Consider the following 23,787-nt stretch of genomic DNA (forward strand, 5'->3'; position numbering starts at 1 on the left):
GGCTGCCTGGGAAAGACTAGAATTAGAACGCTACCGCAGTCACAGGCCGTGGCAACCAACTGCGCTGAACGACTCCAATCTCCTTTATAAGTTTGGCACCAGATTAACAATGTTGTAAACGCTGCATGGTACAGGATGTTGGGGATATAAACAAGTTCTTTCAGATTCTCACATTGCTATGGCTCTGTGTTGTTCTGGAGGATTCTTTGGAAATGGTGGCATATAGACACTTCATACTGAAACTTCCTGGAAATAAATAAACAAATAGGCTCTTCATGCAGCATCTGCTCAGATGGAACACATTCAGTCAAGGCCTGAACGAGACGGCCAGGCTAATGAGAGTTAACTGTGCACAGCAAAATGGTTAGAGCAGCTGACCCATTCTCTAAAATGTATAAATTTGAAAAAAAAAAAAATCTGTGGTGAAATTGTATTGGAGAACAAATGCTTCAATCTGCACAGCCCAATCTATCACCTGCCTTTCTGAATATGCAAATAATTCCAAATATGCAAATGAACTGCAGCTCCAATATGAATGAAGGTCATCCACATTAATTTCCCATTCATTAGCCTAACTTTAAAAAAAAAATGCATATGAAGATTGCAGGCCTATAATTATGAATCCAATGCTTTATTTGCACCTGATAAAAATGACCCACCAAACTGAACAAAAACTGTCCTCCATCTATAATGGGAAGGAAATGTGATCAGCAGGTGATTCAGATGACTCCCCATCCCATGTCCATTATACTCCCATTCTTTCCATGAATTCAGCCAATAGGCAATGAAAGCTATTGCAGAGCCATTGATGCCGCATTGTCAGTGACCAATTGCTGGAAGCCTGAAGATTATATTGGATTTAATTGACTGTTGCTTGTTGAATGAACGCCTTTCAAAATATCTGGGCAAAGCACTGAAAGAAGGAAAAAAAAACTCAAAGGCTGAAGCTTTTTTAAAGAGTTCATTTGTTTGTCAAGTAGCTGGCTCATATCAATTGGCTCCTTCTTATTCTTACCTTGAATAGCCATCATCACACATAAGCATTTTCCTGAGAGCGCACACGTGTGTTTTAGAGGAAGATGGAAGGAAAAACACACAAAGACAGACACACCAGGTTTAAACTGCACCTGTAAGGTATATAACAACTTTCCAAAGAGGGCTCAGCTCAACTTGCCCCATAAGCATTTGTTCCAGCAGTGTGAAGGCGGCGAACAGGAGGGCGTGCAGCGTGTTGTAGACCGCCAACCAGGGAAGAAATCAAAACAACAGCGACTGTCACCCATCAAGAGAGAAGGCAAAAAATGCCAAGCGAGCTTTCAGGTCCCACTGACAGAGAGGAGCAGAGGTTGTATTCATGATCACACTATCCCCATGCATTCCCCCTTTCCACTAAAAAAAAAAAAAAGAAGAAAAAAGTCCATGAAATATTCCCGTGTTGGCTGCTGCTGCAAAGCTCGGCGTTGTCTGAGCGCAACTGAGAGGGTCCAGTTCAGGGGGGTGGGTGGAGGGGGGGGGCTTTTGACTGGAATTAAGGGGAGGCTGGATGACCAAAAAAAAAAAAAAAAGAAAGAAAAGAAAAAAAAAGAGGGAGGGAGGAGGGCAGGGAAGAAAGTGGTGGTGGTGGTGGTGGTGGTGCCAGACGCAGCGACAGTAAGAAGCGTAGGCCTACGTACGTGCTTTATCTTAGCGGCTGAGTGTGTGACGTGATATTGCAGCCTGCTCCTGAAGCTCTGCAAGCACCGAGCAAAGCGCGTCTATTCCTCTCTCTCTCTGTTGTAACTCACTATAGCCCCCCAACATCTCACATCCACCCACTACGGATCTTTTTTTTTTTTGTGTGTGTGTTCTCTCTCCCCCCTTTTTTTCTAGAGGAGGGGGGCTTGTGCGACTTCTCTGCTGGAGAAAACGTTATCAGTGGGAAATAGAGACGTGGAGCCTACCGAATTAATTTATGGTAATACTGTAAGAATTTCTCTCTTCTTTTCATCACTCCAAGAATTTCTTTCTCTCTGTGTGTGTCTCTCTCGGTCTTTCTTCCAAAAAAAAAAAACCCTTCACCCCCACCTCCCCCCCTTTCTCTCCATCTCTCTCCCTCTCTCTCTCTCTCTTTCTCTTTCTCTCTCTCTCTTTCTCGGTGGCTGTCGTGGTGTTGTTGCGCTCCGTTTTGATGGGAAAAACCCAGAAGAAGAAGAAGAAGACGGGGGGGATATGAGCGGGCAGACCGGAGTGTAACGCATTTTATTTTCATCCATTGAACCATCTTGTTGCGCCGGACTTCTATTGTCGGGAATGGGGAGTATTGATTCACTGGAGGGCTGCAGAATTTATTTATAAAGGATGTGGTCAAGTATGTTGGAAAAATAGCCATAGCTTCCGCAGTGTAAGGTAAGATTATTATGATGATTATTATTGCCATTCATATTATTATCATTGCATGAAGCCACCGAGCAGCTGAAAGGGCTGATGATTTTCCTGTGTCATCTGTCAGTTAAAGTTTCGCCTCCCCCTGTTAAATATTTGTCCTGTCTATCCAACATGATGGCTTTGGAGCTTTCATCCGTCCACATTAGTCCAGGGTGCTTAACAGATGATTTTTTTTTTTAAAGAGCTGATCTCTCCTAAGAGGCAGAAATCACTTTAAAGTGCCGAGCGAGCGTCGAACTGACACTGCATGAGATGTAGCCCGTGTCTCTATTCAGATTTTCCTCTCGAGACGAAATTGCTTTTAGAAGCCCCGGCAATAAAATCAGCGTCTCCTGACGACCGATTTCTCGTTTCCAGAATACTGATTTTTTTGTGCGTGTGTGTGTGCAGCCTTGGTCATGAATCTTGCGCAAGGATGTGGAATCATATGGATTTATCGCGACTAAAAGCTGGTTTCACTCATAACTGCCTCCACGAATCCTTATGTAACACATATTTTATCCTGACGTGCAGTGACGGGCTGGTTTTGATCATTTAAAAGGAGTAAGTTGGAGAAATAAAAGTGAAAAATATCTATTCTCTGGACTCTGATATCTATAGCCTACTTGGGATTTCAACGCCTACACACACACACACACACACAAACGCATGCACACACAGTTTGAGACACGCACACGCAGGCACGCGCTGCTGTGACACTGCTCACAGCTGCATTGCCTGTAGGATTAAAGCAATCAGGACATCGCGTTGCATTCTCTCTCTTTCTCCCTCTCTCTTTCTCCCTCTTTTTCGCACACAAACACACTTAGGCGCGCGCACACACTCGAACACTCACGCACACAAACGCGCGCGCACACTCGAACACAGACACACACACACTCAAACACACACACTAGCTCTTTATCAAATTGCATTGTCAAATATGTCAAGCCCTGACTTTCGGAGACATGGACAGAAAGCGCGCAGGAGGAGAGAAGCCACCAGGCGGGCACAGAAAGACATTTTTCCAGTCTGTGAATTTGGCCTCCACACATTACCTAACTGTCGTCGGAGGAAACAGACTAAGTCACGAAAAAAAACAAAAAACAACTGCCTGCTTGTAAAAGGTCCCTGTTACTGCGTAAAATGAGCAGTTGCATACCACAGCTTGCGAGGACTCAGCCGGCTTGGATACCGCTTCCACTGTTTGTCTTTTGATGTCAGATATTCTAAACAGCTATGTTTGAATATCTCCAGGGATTGTGCCACACCAGATACGACCCAATTAATAATGTCTAAATGACTTACATTATTGCACCCCGCCACCCCCCATAAAATAAAATTTTAAAAAAATTCTAAAAATAAATAAATAAATAAATAATGACTGAAGCAGCCACAAGGTGGCAATGTTTGCACAAAGTATAGTAATGAAGGAGGCAGCATGGGGATGCAGAAGACATGTTGCTGAGGTTACTGTGGCATTCCCCCCATTTTCATGGGTAGATGTGATAAGAAATGTGTGAACCACATCAATCAGACTTGATAAGAGATGATCTCGCTTGTTTCCAGTGACCTAACATTCCTCTGTGTCATTCTCTCCCTACAGGCCAAATGACATAGGATGAAGGCTGTTCGAAACCTGTTGATTTATATATTTTCCACCTATCTTCTGGTTATGTTTGGATTAACTGGTGCCCAAGATTATTGGTGTTCCACTCTGGTTAAGGGGGTCATTTATGGATCATATTCGGTGACTGAAATGTTTCCTAAGAACTACACAAACTGTACATGGACGCTGGAGAACCCAGACCCTACCAAATACAGCATCTACCTGAAGCTATACAAGCGAGACTTGAGCTGCTCTGAATATTCTTTGCTTGCTTATCAGTTTGATCATTACTCACATGAAAAGATCAATGAATTGCTGAAAGTCAACGAGTCTATAGTGTACCTGTGCGATTCGAAGAATATTTATGTATTTTTGCTGTATGACAAGAATTTTGTCCAACTCCGGAGAGTTTTCCCTTATGATTATAACGGATTGACGCCACAGAAGCTTGATGAGGAGGAGAAATCTATTGTGGAGTTTTTGGTGTTGAATAAGGCCAGCCCCAGCCAGTTTGGGTGTCAAGTGCTTTGTACGTGGCTGGAAAACTGCCTGAAATTAGAGAAGGGGACAGTGGAGACATGTGGGATCGTGTACACAAAATGCACTTGCCCTCAGCACTTAGGCGATGGAGAATCAGAGAGTATGCTCATGTTGAACAACGTGGTATTACCTTTAAATCCACAAACGGAGGGCTGCTTGTCACCCCAACTACAAGCTGGGCAGATCTGCAATCTGAGTGCAGAAGTGAAACGGCCTCCTAAAGAAGGTGAGTATCCTGTCATTTTCTCCTATATGCTGACATAGATGTAGAATTAATGGACTACTGTATGCATAGATAAGATAGTAATCATGTCAGTCAAATGTGCACGTCAATCACTCCCTCTCTCTGCCCTTATTGCATGTTTGAAGTGTGATGGCCCATGAAACAAAGAGCACACATAGATGTATAGGCTGTAGTTCGCTCAGAAATGTGTCAACTTGGAGAACAAAGCTGCCAGAGGAGTTGGGTGTAGTAAAGACCACACCAACACAAAACCAAACCACTAAAAAGGGGTCTTTCATTTGGTTGGACTGAATTCAAAATGCACTATCATTGCTGTGAATTTAAAATGGCTGTTTTTGTACACATCACCACAGAGTTAAAATGGCTGCAAATCCAAAGATAATTTTTTTGTGCTTTATACATTTATGTCAGTGTCATCCATAAGAGGACCAACAGTGGCCAATATGGACATGTCCTCAGGTTTTACAGTCACATGGAACTATTAGGATCATGGATGCAGCAGCTTTATATTGGACCCCATTACTCATGCAATGCAACATTTAAAACTTGTAAATTAAGTTTAAAAAAACTAGTCAAATTTGTAGAATGGAAATTTTAAAAAAAGTTCTATAATAGAAGAGTTTTTGTATTTTTATAGAAGTTTTATTATATAGTGGTGGTGCTTATCTAGTGTTGCCATAGAGCAATGCAACGTGTTTTGACTGCAATTTGGAATTGAGCAATAATTAACAAACAGCTAAGAGTTGACTGAAGAAAACATCTGTAATCATTAGCATTAGATGTGCTTGCAGTTTTAATCCACATGTGAACTTACAATTTTACACATTCACAAGTAGACAGCTAGAAAGAACATTTAAAAGTAAAGAGGCTGTGATAATCATTGTGTTCATTAATGTCATCAAGTAGCAGAGAGGGGTTATGTAGTTAACATGTTTAGGTCTTCGAATTACAAAAGAAGCCTTTCCTGACACATAGCTGCGTGCATTTTAACAGATATGTAGTTGGGGAAGGAGGGGGGACCAGAGAAATACGCTACATTTTTCAGAGGTGAGATGCGTGAGACATAAAGGAGTGGCATTCATTCTGGCACACTGAAGTGAAAATAATGAGTCAACCTTTAGATTTTGGGGGAAAATAATGACAGCACGGAGAGTTATCTCCCTTGTGATACCAAAATAACAGTTGCAATAATAGCCCCCTGGAGAACAGGTGGGAGTTTTCTAATCAAAAAGAACAGGTGAACATCTTTTGCAGCTGTTTGCTCGACTCCTCCTGACTGCTGCAATGTGCTACGTCACATTTAGTCATGCTTTTTGAAACACACTAATGCAAGAGTTTGGAGATATTATATCTAGAAACTACTACACCTAAAGTCTTTTTTTAAATGCTTTTGCAAGAGTTACTCCAAATTTCCACAGGAATTTTAAAGTGGCTGGCTTCTATCAAGTTGGATGATCAACTCATTTTGAGGAGGTTTCACCTACCCTCACACTAGAACCCTTAAGCAATAATGCATACAGTTTCTGATGCAAATTACCACTACAACTCACCCTGCAGTCAAGTAGCATGTGCAGTAACATCAATGAGTATGACTCAGCTGTGTATTTTTGTCATTTAGTGAATCCTATGGTCCAATTGCAAATATTACCAGGAAACATTATGCTTATGTGCACAGAAAACTCTCTGCTCCAAAATAACATTTGACATTTTTCTATCAGCATGTTAATAACAGCTTAAGAGCACAGCTTATTTTTTTTTCTCTCAGAAGATTTTCCACAAGCTTCTATTTATAGGGCCGGTTGATGGGAGGTTTGAATAAATCCGTTTTCATCTGGATAACGGGGATATCACCACTGGGTTTAAAAGAGCACTGTGTCTCTTGTGGCAGCATGGTGACAGAGTGGGTGTTCCTGATGAAGAATAAAGCATTACAAACAGTCGACAAGGGCTCCATTTGATAAAATTGCTTGTCTTTGATCTTCTCAGTTCCTGGTAGAGGATGGCTTCAGTGCACATCAAAGAAAAGCAGGGGCTTGAGGTTGTATACTGCAGCCATGCCACTGAAATGCCCCACCAGTGTTTCACCCAGACTGGAGGATATCAACATTTTAAAGGTTAAAGCTCTTAACTATTTAAGGTGATTAGGCAGACAAAGGATGGACCTGATTCCTTGATACTGTGGCATTTTGAAAACCACAGTGACACAACTAAATCCTAAACAGATGTACTAGACGGATGACTCATTTATGCAGTTATATTTTTATCACATTCTTCCATTTCATGAATAAAAGTTGTAAAAGGAGACAGCACAGTGGCGCAGTGGCAGTCACAGCAAGACAGATTTAATTTGCGGTCTTTTTGTGTGTGTGTGTGTGTGTGTGTGCGTGTGTATGTTCTGGGATTGTGTGGGTGTCCTCCTAAATCCCACACAACTAGTAGACTGATGACTCCAAACAGACCATAGGTGAATGAGTAACTGTGATAGCACTGTCATGTCGTGGTGATGTGTCTAGAGTGCTCTCTTGCTTTAGAGGCTCCAGATGAGTGTTTCTCTGAATAAAACAAATATTGTAGGAATATACTGAAAAAAATTTAATACAATTCCTGCTGCACTTACACAGTACAACCAGACATGTGAGAATATGTTTCCAACCAGATCCAGAAATTGTACTTGGCTGCAGGAAATTAACAACATCATGAGGAATTGTCTTGTTTTGTGGCTCTGTTTTCTAGTCTGCCCTTGGCTAAGGAATAGAGTCTCATTCTTTGTCTCGTTTTATTGGAGCATGCCAATTTTTGAGGATCAGGGTCAAGGAGTTGCATTGTTTGAGAGGAACGCATCACATCCTCCATGGTGTTCGCTGTTAATGAAGCCTCCAACTGTGATGTTCCCGTAGAGATTTGTCACTGTCTGGTGCAAAAGAAATCGTGACAATCACATTCTGTTCGCTGAAATATTGTCACTGAAAAGCCTATGTTGTATTATTTGCTTTTAATGCTTAAAATGAAACTGGCAATATCAGTTTTGCAATCTAAACAGGATTTTTTATACTGTCAGACATTTCAGTTCATATACCCGCACCCACCTCTACCCCCCCACTTCCTATTTCCGTGCTGTCATTGACTTATTGGTGATGGTGAAAAAAGACGACAGAGGCGGCAGTGACAGTAAGATGCTTTCGGGAGATTAGGGTTTATAATTTACTTCAAACCCAGTAATTCTACAAAGAACTGTATGCATAATTTCAGATAAATATTTTATGAGTACACAAAGTGTGCCTCCAAATTCACTGTTTGCGCAAGAAGTAGGTTAGAAATGACTGTGACATCACAAATTTGAGTCCTGATCTTCTGTTTTCTACTTGAGAGAAAATAATTCACACTGACGAACACGGACTTGACTCCCACATGTGCAACATTATTAAATACATCACTTCTTTATTTTGATTTTCTAGCTTTGTCTTACACTATCTAAGGAACATATGCACTTTAAGACCAAATGCAGGTACTTATTTGTGCAGTTGCAGATACTTATTTGAACATTATGGTTTCCGACTATGCAGACCATGTACCATGTGGAAAATGGCAATAGGATTTTATTGGCAAATGAAATGTGTGTGAAGCGTTCTAATACACTGTCACCCGCCAAAGTCCTGAGCGCTGCAGCAGCTCAGCCTCGCTGCCTCACATAGTGAGGCCTTTTATTCACTTTGGATCTGAGTCAAGTCACTCAGTAGTCACACTGCATTATGCTCACCCCCATTGTTCAGTACACTTGGAGGCCATTTTAGTTCCAATTCAGTGAAGGAGAGAGCTCAGCTCAACAGCACTGAATCTGTTTGTTTTTATCTTAGACATGCATTATTTGTCTTTAGCCATAGTGAATATCTTCAATATCCTGATTTACCCTAAGACTAAGAACTAAGAATTTAAGACTAGAGTAAATATTCTCTGCATGTACAGCTCATGGATTTGTAGATACAATAGTTTCTACCTGGTTTCTTTTTTTTTCTTTTTAGCTCTGTGCTGTGTATTCGTTCCTCTGTATTCAACCTTCTTAGACAACTGTGTTGAGAAGAAAACACTGAAAAAAGTTGTTAGGGAATAACAAAGTCAGCATTGTTAATCTTTATAGACTGAACGACCCTGAAGAATCCAAGCAGCCATCTTCTTTGTGCGTTAATTGTGCATTCAATTTTGCTAACTTTTTCTAAAAAATAAAAAGATGGTGATGAGCATGGAATTGGTACGTTAAATGCTGTAATCAATTACACACCTTTGGTTTAATTTCAGTCAGTTTTGTGATACATTTACTGAAAACTGCTTAAATGAGGTCAAGCGCAACACCAAAAACTACTTCAGCTTCTGCAAGATGCAGTAGAACATTTAAATAAGTGAGCACTGTGCTTGGCTCAAAATTATACACATAAACTGTGTATTCTTCAAATGGCCCAGGTCCCTGTAAAATTCATGACTCCTCAGTCATTTTATACATTGATATAAAACTATAAAAACTATTGCCATGTTTGAAGTTCTGCTTAAACCACTAACACTGTCACATATGGATGCAACCATTACACATTTATGATACAATAAAGGGTGCACCACATGACGCTTGGTGAGGTTTGTCTTTTGCATGACAAGTTAAGGGATTAAAAGAATAAAACTTGTACAGCACTTCCACATAGAACTTTCTGATAATTGCTTCATTAAAGACTCTTCTGGTCTTCCTGGTATGACGGATGGGGTCCAACATGAACACTTCAGTTTTGTCTAATTTTTGAAGATGTATTTTCTTGTAGCTTCTTTTTTAAGTTGACAGATCTCATTTAGAAAGGAAGATGACATCACTTATTTCTTTGCCACAATTTCAGTTCAACAACATTTGAATCAAAATCTGATGACAGCTGTCAAGAGGTTGTTTGTTGATGTAGTCAGGCTTCTGTCAGTCAAATCAAATGTGATCACACCCACACAGTGTCTGAAGCATCTGAAGCAGATTAGTTTCAGATCCCCTCAAACTTTAATTGTTTCTTATTTGGTCATAAATATTTAATATTATAGAGAAAACCCTAACAATCAATATTAAGATTTATGGGGCTTTAGATAACAACACAGATGCTACATTTACATCAACATTTAGTTATATTGTTGAGTTTATCTTTTTAAATCTACAGTATATAATCTCTTAAAAATATGTTTAGAAAATATGGAATTGTTGGAATCCTTAGAGACAAGATGTTCCTATTATTGTTTATATCATTAGCAGTTTAGGTTGAAGCTACAGTCAGACCAGTATAAAGTGGGGTGACAGTGTCTGTACTAGATACACACAACACACATATTAATGGCCAATTATAACTTTATGAAATTATAAAGTATCAATGCAGAATGAGTCATTTATATAGTCATTTTCTTACTATATATGTACAGTTTAGCATTGGAAAAATAACTAAAACTGAAAAGAAGCATTTTATTTACCTGCAAAAAATTATCTTACAAGCTTAGTGTCTTATTTTTGAATTTTTATATTATCTATATATTTCAAACTATATCAAAGAGCTACTTCTACCATTCACCAGCCTTGCAAGCTATGCTAACCTGGCAGCTGAGTGGATGAAGATCAGCTGTGAATACTGTTGTTCATTTGACATGGATTTGTGATCTCCGTCTTGAGGCTCTGTTTCAGCGGCATGACAATTGGAAGTCAGAGTGATAACTCTCCACTACACCAGAGCATGTACTGCCAAGTGCCTCAGAGTAAATTAAAGGCTGGTGTTGTCACAGCTGAACTGCTGACAGGAAATGCAGGAAGTCTGGAAGAAAACCTGAAATACAATTTTGAAAGTGTGGACATGATTTATGAGTTTCAGGCATCTTGAAATAAATACACAATGACTACACACCAAAAATGACTGCTTGAATAAATTCAAACTCTAAAATGATGATATCACCCTCCAACACAAAAAGTAATGTTGTAGCTCTAACTACCACCAATTCCAAAATAATTAGTTTTAATGATTTTTATGACATTTTAAGATCTCAAACTTATTCTACAGTCCAAACATAGTAATTTGCTTGACTTGATTTTGCAGAGTAAAAGTTACCTGTATATTGCTCAAACAGGCTCAAACCTACATTTCTTAAATTAGCACATCAACAGACGGCCCATCTCCATTTCTTTTCCATCGTAGTGGAAGTGACAAGTGCCCCTTTTTCATTTTACAACCCACAGTAAATACAATTGTCGTAAAATGTGTGAGTTGTCTTAACAGTTGTTGCCTATAATAATGTCATATTACAGCAGGAAGCGTAATCAGAGGAATGGGTTGCATAATGTATTATCTAATTCTCTGATGTGAAGCAGCCACACCTCTTGTCCTCAAAACTGTACCAGTAAAATCCCACATAAGCAATGAGAAAACTTGCATGTCTGATTTATTAGCGTGCGCACCCTACCTGTATGCATGTTTCTTGTTATGAATTCCAAACAGTGGCAGATTTGTGTGCCGGTATCCAAGCTGCAGCAACTCCCACAACTACTCATAAATTCTTCTTGAAATGCCACACATTTGCCTGTTTAGCATTCAAGCTCCTATTCAACTCTTTCAGCTTTGCCCATTAAATAGAAATAACACAAAGCAACAAATCTAAACCACTAGTGTGTTGTAGACTGTGGGTTGACATATGATTTGAAGGTTTACCATTACAAATACAAAGTTAAATAGTAAGAGGTGACACATGGCAGTTCTTTACTGATCTGTATTTCATATTCTTTATTTAAATTGCCTCTGTTATCAATTAGCATATTTTTTCATTAAAAAAGTCAGTTTTTAATCTACCATTTATACATATGGTGTGGTCCTTTAAATGACTGCACTGCAGGAAGCATCTTAACAGTCTGTATGATACGATGAAATGTATTAAAGGTCTTGAATAGTGAGATTATATTCATGCAAAAGACTGTTTGCGTAATGAATCATTTGCAATGAATAAGTCTTAGATAAAGCACTCTCTGTTAAAGACTTTTTTCCACTGCAGAGAACTTATTTCATATCTCACCATGAAGCACACTGGTGCTGCATCAATTTTGCCGTAGTGTGTGCATGACTGAAGCTGATGCTGCTCCTTGTCAAAGCCTCCATACCGTCTGCTACTGTGCTGTTTCATCACCACAATAGCAAACACATACTTATCACCAAACATTTCCAATTGTAATTGCACATCTTGCTTTGACATCACAGCATCCAGTCTCTATTTTGCAATTTATGAGTTAAAGATAAGTGGACCTTATAAATCAAAGGAATAGACACTGTGTGCTGTTGTTTCCTTTGACTTCAAAAAGGTTTCTATATAAATGCAAACATAACTAATGAGTCTCTGTAGATGAAGAAAGCTGTCTCATCTGCCTATTATACAAATTAGATTTGTTTATTGCCATCATATGCATAATTCAATACTAACCATCATTTCTGATTTGCTGCCATGAAAATATTCCTGCAGTCTCATTGAGGAGGAAAGAGGGAACACGGTGAACTTGTTTCCATTACAGCCAGCTAGAACTGAATGTGAAATGAAGGTTCGGTATCTCTTCTTCACAGCAGAAAGAAGCCGCTCAGCTCATTGTAAAAATAAAATTGGACAACAGCAATTGTGATTCTCATAAGACACATTTATTTAGAATGTGAAACTCTACAGAGTGGGTCTCTGTGCTATTCATCCGTCTACGCATACATGAACAACATTCACATGAGTGTTGCAGCTTTGCCCTGCAGTTCTGAAGAGAGGGTGAGTCTTTGAAGCTGTGGATAAACACTGTCACATGTCTTGAATATTTCTCGCTTATTTTTTTTTTTTAAACAAATGACCTAAAAAAATCTTATTCCAACTTTTGTGTGGGCTGGCTTAATGTGGTAAATTTTTATCAAGCCCTTGTTGTACGGTGCCAAAGATGTTGATGCAAATTATCCTCTGCTTTCTCAGTTGCATGTTTCTGCATTTCATCCCAGTTAGTTTTGGCCTGTCACTGGATGGCTATTTCAGCCCACTGAGGAGAGGAATTTGCATAAACATCCACCCACACAACCTGGGAAATGAGTCTGTCACTCAAAGACACTGTCTATGTGGTAAAGTGGAGGCAAAATCCAATTTTTCTCTCGAGGGGCCTCTGTAACTGCTCTCACTGGCAGTCCCTCTGCAGAGTATGGCAAGTGTCCTCAAGTAGAAATGCAGCCTTTAAAGTTACATGGTATACTATGATCTAGGGCATCATTCACTCTTATATAATCAGCACTGCATAACAATATCATGTAATCAACACGCTCCTTAAAAACTTGTTATACGGACACATTTTCCCATTCACTCCAGTGAGAAAACGTGTCCAAACTTTTGAGTGGTACATTTTTTTCAATGCAGTAAGAATTTAGATCAACCAAAAACTAATACTAATACTAATAATGTAGATTCTTATATGATATACAGCAATATCTATTAGACCTGTAGTGCTGATAACTGCTGTTTGAATGACTTACTCTAGTATGCAGTTTGGTCAAGGGCATGAGCTAAAGGTGAATACCGCTCAATAATTCACATAATGTGTTGAGATTGTCCAATTTAGAACTTGAAAACGTTCTCTTGAAATTCAAATAATGGAAATACAGACTAATTGGTATAGATAAGGAAGCTCAGACTGTACTCATGACATTTTTTTTTTTTGGTAATTATTGGATCCCCTCTTTTTCATCCGTTCCATTTTACCATGAACACATCACCAACCAGGATTTTTAAAAATTTATTTTTGTTTTCACTTCTAGGAATCACTAGTGCTTATCATAAAAGAGATAAAAAGACATTAGAAGTAATAAGGATACACAATAATGATAATACTTGAATTTCCTTTGTACACAAGCCTTCCCTTTGATGTAAAAACAAGCCAACTGAAAACAATTGGAGATGAACATTCTGTGTTCTGTAGACGATGTAAAATGGCAGAGTAAATAAAACAAGCATTACATAATGCACTATGCAACAAATAAATGCAATGAACGTTGTTTATCTAACCAAGTCAGCATTCAGGCACGGTAGTTTTATCTTAGAAGGGTTGCATTGAGCTTAAACTAAATAATTCTTGCAACAGTACCATTTATCTTCCAAAGAGTAACCCAAAATTACTAAAAAACATTGATTTATTATTATTGCTTTGATCAATTTGTACTGGATAAATTCACTGCCATATGATGTGAAAATCATGGTTTCTTTTGTCCATCATAATTGCTTATTTTTCTCTTTTTTTATTTGCAACTATTTTTAAGTTTTCAGTTTTTGTTGGTGATAATTCTACTTAATGTTTATTATTGAGGTCCTAGTGGATGGTGGTGTACTGACGTGCATTATATTGAAAAGTATTCATGATATTTTTCCCATCTCATGTATGTTAATGAATTGGGCAAAATATGACTAACTCACATTCACTATAATACACCCTAGTACACCACCAACACCCACTAGGACCTCAATAACAAACATAAAGTAGAATTATCACCTTTCTGACAACAACAACAAAAGCTGATAATGTAAAAGCAGAATTTATGTATTGGATTACATGAAACTGTAGAGGTGTACCTAATGAAGTGGTTGGTGAGTGTAAACTGTTATTGTTTAAAATAGATTTTTTTCAAATGGAAGCTTGACAGACGCCTGACGAGATATTTCAGTAATGTCCATCACTTACTAAGACAACTGACATTTGCTTGCACTGCCTGTATGTTTCCATGGAGCATTGTGGTTATTGAGCTTCTCTCACTGCAAGGAGAAGTCTTATGTAACAGACTGTAGAATGAGATTCAGAAATTATCGCTCTGCAACACTCTTGTGCCAGACTGTCATCTTGTCTGCAGCTCTCTGTCCTTCACAGCTCACAGAGCGACTGACAGTGAGTCTCTTTTAATAGTCAATTACAACTGATGGTGATAATAATAATAAGGAAATCATAACTCAACTCATTTATTGCTACAGTATTAAAAATATTGGGTTATCCTACAAAATTAATATTTTAAGAGGAATATTTGAACATTTTCTCAAATATGAAGTTGTGTTTTAACTGTAGAAAAGAGATACTCAATAAACAAAGCTAACATTTACATTTTATGATCTGTATTCAAAAGCCCAACAGCTCAACTGTTTCAATGCTTACCAGGACTATTAAAATATGCCTTTGTGCTGTTGATAACTGCGTGACCCGGAAGCAGTTGTTGAAAATGTCAAAGAAGATTGGGGCCCAATTGGATTTATAGAGTGAAATAACAAGATCCCTATTACAAACAAATAAAGGTTATAGTCAGTTTGGGAAATGAAATCCAGACTGAAATCTGAATATTTCATCAAGTCTTGACACAAGGGAACAACATTCAAAAATCTGATTTAAATCACATTCATAGCTGCATTGAATTCAGATAGAACTCAGATTCCTGGATAGTGTGTGAGATTTCAATGGCCTTTCATGCCACTGGCACATGATACTGATATAATTTGTCACTTATGCTGTCTGGTGTGGTAGTCTTCACCACAACTAGATATTGCTATGGCTTAAAGAGAGAGGGCTTATCTTTATTATTCATCTGGCCTTCAGCATGCTGATTTGACCTCTGTCAGTGAACATAACTACAATGTACTGAGCCATTACTACAAAAATAACAACTAATACAGATGGGTTAACAATGCCTGAGCATACAATTCTCAATCAATCACTTGCAAAAAGCTGTGTAGACAGTTAGTCCTAATATTAGATTTGAGACACAAATCTGGTTTTCTAGCAGTCTGGATATTGTCTTTTGGCAAGATAGCTTGTATCCACTGTCTTTTGGAAATCATTGTCTGGACCTATACCAACATGACTCATATGAGCGTTTTTAAAGCTAACAGGCCAGCTGTTAAGGTCATTAGCATTGTTAATTCACTAATATTTACCATTTTAGTTTAGCATATTAACATGGTTATGTTTTCTAATTGGAACTAAACAAAAAATATAAGCTGATTGTCATTAGTTTTGCAGATATGTCATCATAAACCAAAGTATGGGCAAATTGGAATGGATCAGGATAGGAGATGACCAAAGACATTAGGATTCATACAGTACATTGGGAACCATACATTTTTGGTCAAAATTTCATGGCAGTCTATCCAGTAGATTTAAAACATTATAACTGACATCAAAGTGATGGATTGACCACATTTTTCACAGACACTGACAGTTATGGCAATAATAACAACAGTAATGGATCAACATAAAATATAGGCAGTCAAGTGTGGTTGAGATTTAGCAGCAAAAACTACTTGGTTATGGTTAGGAAAAGATTGTCATAATAGTTGAAGGGAACCAATGTTGACTATTAACAGAAACCCATGGTCTGTGATGTCAAAGTCATGCTCCTATTTGTGCTTTAGGAAGTCACACATCCTGTTTTTGGATCTGAACATAAACTTAGCTCATTTTCACCTGCTTAATTAAATGACGCATGCTGCCATTTCCACTGAGAGGACAGCTTCTGTGGTTTCCTGCATTAGTCTAACAAAGTGGCTTGAAGTACTGAAATGAAGAACCCTTATTTCTGTCTCTTTATCATAGGTAATGTAATTACACTGCTTGAATATTTCATATCATAAACATGCTCTTTTCTTAAATAATCATGAATTGTTAATTTACTCACAATCTCCTCCAAGTCTCAATGGCAGCGTTAGGGCGAGATCTGTAAACACTATAAATGAGCAAATCACACTCCACCAAATTTGTGAAAGTCTGCTGCAGAGAGCCCGTCCATTCAGCCAATATAGGGGACACATCAGATGGTTAGATGCTCTCTGCAGTATTGTATTAAAAGAGAAAGAGCTTCAGAGCAGAGGAGTCATAATGAAATGTGACAGATGAATCAGAAGCACTTGGGAGATGACTTTGGATTACTGAATCAATACTGTACCCCCGCATCTAGTCCAGATTTCCCAAACCTGCCTTCCAGTAAAAGCCCTCAGTCAAGGATTTGGATTTTCTATCCTTGAACATCAATGCTTTATATTCCAGTTTAATTGTACATAGTTCCCACAGCAAAGTTAAAGATGCAAATTGATTTCTGGAATCGTGCATTACTCACATGAAACATGCAATCACATTATTCATTGTAAGAAAATCCAGGACATGTATGTAATCTTTCTATGAATCACTGACCATTTTGACATACTTAATTTTAATTCTTAAAATGGAGCTGCCTGGCCAACACTTTCACACTGCTTTGTTACTTCAGTTTGATTTATGAGTCCTTCTTAGTCACATATACAGGACATATTTAGATTTGATTAAATCTGGTAGTGAATGCAAATCTTTCTATAAAAGCTTTAAAACCTCTCTTATCAATGATATTCATGGGGTAAGACAAATGATCCCAGTATAATTCAAAATTCAGACAGTAGTGAAGGGCTGACATATTCATTGTAGATTAATTATCAGCATTTCATAAATTACATTTAACATTAGAAACATACTTTTTATGCTTTATATATATAATTTAGCAATCACCACTAGCTACTAGCATCATGGTTATGTTGTGTTAGATTTTAGCTGCACATGTCTAGTCATCTGCAACGCATCCAGTTAGAATAAGTGCAAAGTAGCAGATGTCATTTTTATCAATTTCACATATTTTGTTGTTGTTGTTCATCTTTAATTTGTTAATGGTTAATTTGATCACAATTTGATAATCATGTGACAGAATAAAATGATACTTTTGTTTGGAAGAACAAAAAAATCTTTGCTTGTGTTTCCTGTGGTTTTGCGCTCTTCTGTGTAGTGGCTGTCACTGTGAGCATGATATAAATCAAATATGGCTGCCGTGTAAACTCTTCGCTCCATTCTGTAATCAGTTTAGTCTTTGATTTGGTGCATTCAAAGATACCTTTGTTTCCAAAGGAAACATTAATATGTGTGAAGCAGTTTTACAAGCCTTTGATTTTGTCTCTTTGAAACATACATCTATGAAAAGAGGTCACGTGATACACAGCTGCTGTGTGTGTGTGTGTATGTGTGTGTGTGTGTATTATATCAAACTAATGAATATAGAGCAAATGGCACTGAAGTGATAATGTAGAATATAATCGCCCTCTGATTCTTACCCCTCCACAGACCTGCATTTTATTTCTGTCACTATTGATAAACATTTCCTGCATTTGTCATTCAGGATGAATTGGTACAATAGAAAATTAACTTTTCTTGTGCTATGCATCTGTGTAATAAGGAAATGCAGAAAATCACTTAATGTATTCATTTGCTTTAATAATTCATTGCCTCATTTGTTTTAATTAGAGCTCCACTTATAATGGATTTTTGGGGCTAATGCTGATAGGAGGGAAAAAAATTCTGATATTGGTCTATTGGCTGATAATCTTGTGAAACACTTATGACAAAGATATGTAATTGAGGGGCGATAAGCTTAAAATGACATCAGCACTGAAAAAGTAAACTTGACTGGAAGTATAATAATGATAAATTATTTTATACAAAAAACATATGACAAAAACATACACTAAATGTATGAATACTAAATATATACACTAAACTTGAATAAGAAAGAAATACATACAATGCTTGTTACTCTATATAACTTAAGAATAATATTAACACATATTGGACACCTATATGTAATAGGTCAATAACGGCCGATAATAGCAGCTGCCTGATACATTAGTCAGGCTGTAATTTTGATGCAGAACAATACAAATTTGGGTTTTTTTGTCAGTTGCTCTCAAATCCTTTATTTTTATGTGTTCATGCTATTCAATCACGGCACATAATCATTTCTGTATTTATTATACATTTGTATTTCCTTTTTTTTCTGGTTGGGAAACAGATCCAGATGGAATTTTAATCATCAGTTTGACTGCATGAAAGGCTAAACACAAATAAAAGACACTGCAAAAGCTAAAAGCCAAACAAAGCAAGCCTTTTCTGAACTCTGCAGCATTCAACAACATCAGTATTCCTCTTTTCAAAAACTTTGCTTTAAAACATATCAATGCGGGGATGATAGCTGGAGGTCATTATGGTCATCCTTGTGCGTCAACTGGTCATGTGGCCACTCACACATACAAAAAAAACCTTGTTTTTTGCACTGTGATACATTTAGTGCAGCCAAGTAAAACAAATATGCCCTGATTGTTTGGGTCCTACATGTGCAATGCTGTAGATGGAAAAGGAAATAAGAAATGTAGCTTATAAAATAAATACACAAATGCATTGCAGTTTTGGTTTATGAGCTAAATATTTTGATTCACAGGTTCATAAATGTATTAATTCAGGCATCTATATTTGATGATGCCCTATTTGAGATACTGGCACAAAACAGATGCCAAAGTAGAAGGGCAACAATAAAGTAATATCTCTGTGGTTTATTGATTCCTTCCTTCCAGTGACAGATTGTTATTACACCAACAAAGACTAAATGTGAGTCATCTTGCAGCAAATTAAACATATCATTGCAAAATTAGATTTGTTTTTGCCAAGGTGAAATATATTTTAAAATCCCAGATAACACAAAGCTGAAGTTATAGTTGACATTTGTATCACTCATTTAAATGTGAAATTTCAATCCTACAAGTACACCCTCACTAATTTTTGTGTGCACATTCTCTATGAACACTATATCCCCTGTATCCATGGAAACCATTGCTACAAATGGATCACTCACTCAGAGACAGTGCAGCCATACTGTACAATCTTTTAATAATCTTGAACACTTACAAAAGACAAAATGCATGAAGGAAGGATTACAGTATTATAGTATGATAGAAGATAGTATGGTGATATGTATGGTTTATAGACTTTCATTTTGCCCATGTATGTTCAGCATCAAACTGTACTGTATGATGTGAGAGAGTTTATCCTGCCCATACTGTCATACTGTGCTATAATTCTTGAGTTCTTTCAACTGTAACATTTCTACATCCATGAAGTCAATTTGAGTCAAGCACAAAATTACTAGTGCACTTGTGCATTAGTGTTCATAATGGTGGGCTGTTTTTGGACCTCTCTCCTTTGACCTGATTAAATTATACAGTAAAGTAAGCCGAAGTCTTTACTTGTATTAGCAGTCTACCTGATTAGTTCCATAATGTATTAGATGCATCCAATTGGGATAGTTTTAGCAAGGTATAAGCAATTTATTTTAATTTTATTTATTTTACAAAAGCTGATTTTAATATTGTTAACACAGGGTAAAATATTCATCATACTAACATCTCTGGATATAGGATCTTTTCTGATACAGAACTAAAATTTATCACATTTTTCAGTGATTTCTTCTTTTCATACATATGCCATCCAGCATATATTCCAAAACCTTTAATACACTATTTCATACAGTTGAATTTAAATGTATTTCATTGTTGGACATTTGCATAACAAACAGTTCCACAACAAAGAGCCTATTCACTCTTAAAGTGTGTCTAACCATAAGCCAGATAAATGAACAACATTACAGTTACTGCTGCTGCAGGGCCACCAAGCAGTGACGGAGGCATTTCAGGTTTCTTTGGGCACTGACACCTGGAACAGCTCTGTGGGTTTACCGCTCCATGGGCACATTCATATGAAAATGTCTATACCCTCCAGTGCTCTCAGACAGGGATCTAAAGCTATCATTTAGCAGGTGCTTTGGAGCTTTGAGATTCTCCAGTTGAAGAGCTCTGCTGCTCAGACCATCTTGCCAAACCATCAACTCAGCGGTGTCCAAACCTCGACTGGTGTGTTGTTGTCTCAACAGTTACTGAAGTGCAATAATTGCAGCTTTCTTTGTTGATGTGTGAGGTGACAATTTTATAGGAAGGGGGTGATAGAAGAGGATTTGCTGTGAGAAAATACATTGACATTTGGCAGAACAAATGTACACATAGTGAATTGCGGGAAGAATCAAAGGATTTTGTAAATTGTTCTTTGTGGGTGTCAAGAGATGCAGCGTTGACATTTTTTTCCGAGTGGCTCGAGATAAGTGATAAGGCCTAGGAATATATTTTCATACTAACACGAGAGCTTATTGTCTTACCTTTTGTCTTCCAGTTTCATTTCAGAAACTTCAGAGTTCACCTTAGCTTTAAGTTGATAAGTGATGGTCAGTGTTGCCTCATATTTTTGACCCAGCCAGGTGACAAATGAAAAATACTGGCTGAAGAAAGCTGATTTTGTTATCTGTGTGTGGAGCAGAGGGAGACATTACAATAAGCCTCGGAGGTCAGGGTCAGTGGGCGGATGCAGAGATTGCTCATCTTAATGTCAGTGCTTATCACAGCAGCTTGTTCCAAAGTGTCTATGTCTGCATGGTCCGATTATGGTAAGTCTCCTTCTATAGGGCCTTACTGTTTAGCCCATAAGGTGAATTTCACCCTTCATCTGCCACCACTGTCTCTAGCCTGCAGCATACTGTGCATTTAGGTGTTATTAATATGCATATTGTTGATTAGAAATGTCTTTCTTAGAGCTGTAGGAGCTGTGACATACAGTATGTTGCTGGCACAGCAGTAATGAATTCACAAGAGATGTTAATGAATTGCAGATCATTGGCCGATGCTTCTGTACAGCACTGCTGCCGGTTAAAGGAAATTTAAAGACAGAAGTGAATCAATGCAACACTGACTGAAAGTGTATGAGTGTGTGAAAATAAACAGAAATGAATAGACAACTAGCGCTGCAGCAATTAGCTGATTAATTGATTAGGTGTTCTCTATGGGAAAATAAATTCCCATAGATGATTGATCGTTGCTAAATATCTTTCGTTCTAGCTTTTGAAATATGAGGGGTTTATTGCTTTCGTTTGTTTGATATCACTGTAAATATGTATCTTTGGGTTTTTGGACTGTTGGTCAGACAAAACAAGCTAAGTGTACACACTACCGTGAGCTCTGTACAATTGTTATGGGCTAACTGTTTCCTCATCTTTTATTGACTGAACAATTAATTTAAATTAATAAACAGTTGGCAGAATAATCAATAAATTGATAGGTTACAACCTTATGTACATCATAGATGATGAGACTGACCACAGTTCACTGCATTATTCATTACACAGGTATTTACACATACATATGATCACACACAGAGACCAACACACTTTCATTTAGGAGTAATGTATAGTCTATACAGCAGGTTGTAGTGATCAAAACATTAACCCAGATCATCTCATGTGCTGATCCACAGGAGATTGTGAAAATATTTTTACACTGAGTTTAAACAAATGTAATGAGCAAACATCTGGAAACAGGCAGCTATAGCCTCCATGGGCCAGATTTTCCCCACAGTTACTTCCCTATTGCTTGCACTTGCTGAGGTATTGCTGTGATTAAATTACATCAGAAATGTTCCTTAGGGTCTCACCAAGCTCAGCGAACCATTCTCAAATGTATTTGACAATTCAGATATCTAGCCAGGAGTTATTTTGACAAAGTGGGCAAGGAAGAAGTGTGGATTTTAGTGGATGGATCATTATCAAAGTAGTGATACCCTCTCCATATGAACACTGTCAAAAAGAGCGCAAACAACGCAGTCAGCTGTTTAAGGTTACAGTTTGCTGAGGTTTTTGCTTGGAAATGGACTACACACACATAGTACTTTGTATATACAACCAAATTTCATCATAATCAACTTTATTTCTTGATTTAATATAGTGGGACAGTCAAAACAAAATGATATAATCATTCAAGAATATACATGTTCACAATTTTGTTACATAATCATAATAATGCAAAAGAATATTGGCATAAATATGGCAACATGCAGCAGCTTATCATATTTGCTGTTGAATGTCACTTTGACTTGCCAAAAAAAGGCCTTGACATTTTTGATTGACTTCACTCGTTTTGTTTTTCTCTCTCACCGTGAATGTGAAACAAGAAGTCTTTCGTACTTCTTTTTTTGTCAATTTGCAATTTTCTAACCATGTCATGAAATTGCTAAGAGGGCTCTCATGTGGGTTACTTTGTACGGGCAAAAGAAAAAAGAAAAAAAATAACACCGAACAAATGTCTGTACTTTCTGCCTTAAGGCCACACTTGTTCACAGTGAAAATCATGGGACACTGTTTTTGTCCTTGAGGGGAGAACACATTCGGATGTATGGCTAGCACTTTATTTGTGCCTATCCTACAAATGTCCTCCATCAATTTTGCTTTTCATGTTCCTCTGAAAAAGCATTGATTTATTGGCCCTACAGCATTTTTGGACATTAACAGTGAAAAAACAAATTTGATCTCAGGGGGAGTGTTAGTTTGTGTCCATTCTTACACACTGTCAGGTGTGCAACTCCAAGCCTGAATGAATTCCCAGATGGACTGAAGCCATCAGCGCTGGGCCAGACAGATGAATCTAAAGCAAGCAATGAGATTTCTGCCAGAGTCTGCCTTTCAGGACAGAACGGCATTGGTGAACTTAGTGTGAAAGAGGTATTTGGTCTAGACAGTGTCTCCCTGCTTTTAATGCACAAAGCCAAGGCTTTGTTTAGAAGGCCCCTCACGTTCTGGGGTAGGGCAAAGCCTGTCAAACAGGGACTGTCAGAATACCTCCCGTCTTTAACAAAAGAGGAGCATGCCGATCCCATTTAATTATTCAAGACCTCGGACTGGCAAGAAAAATATAAACGCTGCCCATCAGATAATGTCAGAGTTGGCTTTGACAGAGTAAACACCCACACAAATCTGTCACCACCTTGGTATGTTACTGCTGCCTTTCTCATAAGATTGATCTATTTTTTTACTGTAGATTGAAGTGCTATGTGTTTTGAATTATTACCCCACCCATTTTTATTTTTTTGTTTGTTTTTTGTAGAACTCTACAGTATATGTAAAGATGTATGGTTAATCAGGATCTTTAAAGTGGGACACTAATATATAGTAATTCTGATATTAAAAGAAAATGATACTTATACAGCACCAAAACTTCCTTTCAAACTGTGCCTGTGAAAATC

General features: G+C 37.8%; 1 protein-coding gene across 1 annotated transcript in view; it reads left to right on the forward strand.

Moving 5' to 3' along the window:
• Positions 1–4,024: 4,024 nt before the first annotated feature.
• Positions 4,025–23,787, forward strand: part of adgrb3 (adhesion G protein-coupled receptor B3) — a 111,862-nt gene continuing 92,099 nt past the window's right edge. The window contains exon 1 of the mRNA XM_053332574.1: positions 4,025–4,778. Coding sequence (XP_053188549.1) covers positions 4,025–4,778 — 754 coding nt within the window. The remainder of the gene's footprint in view (positions 4,779–23,787) is intronic.

Source organism: Scomber japonicus, chromosome 14, assembly GCF_027409825.1.
Source record: "Scomber japonicus isolate fScoJap1 chromosome 14, fScoJap1.pri, whole genome shotgun sequence".
In the NCBI taxonomy this organism is placed as follows: domain Eukaryota; kingdom Metazoa; phylum Chordata; class Actinopteri; order Scombriformes; family Scombridae; genus Scomber; species Scomber japonicus.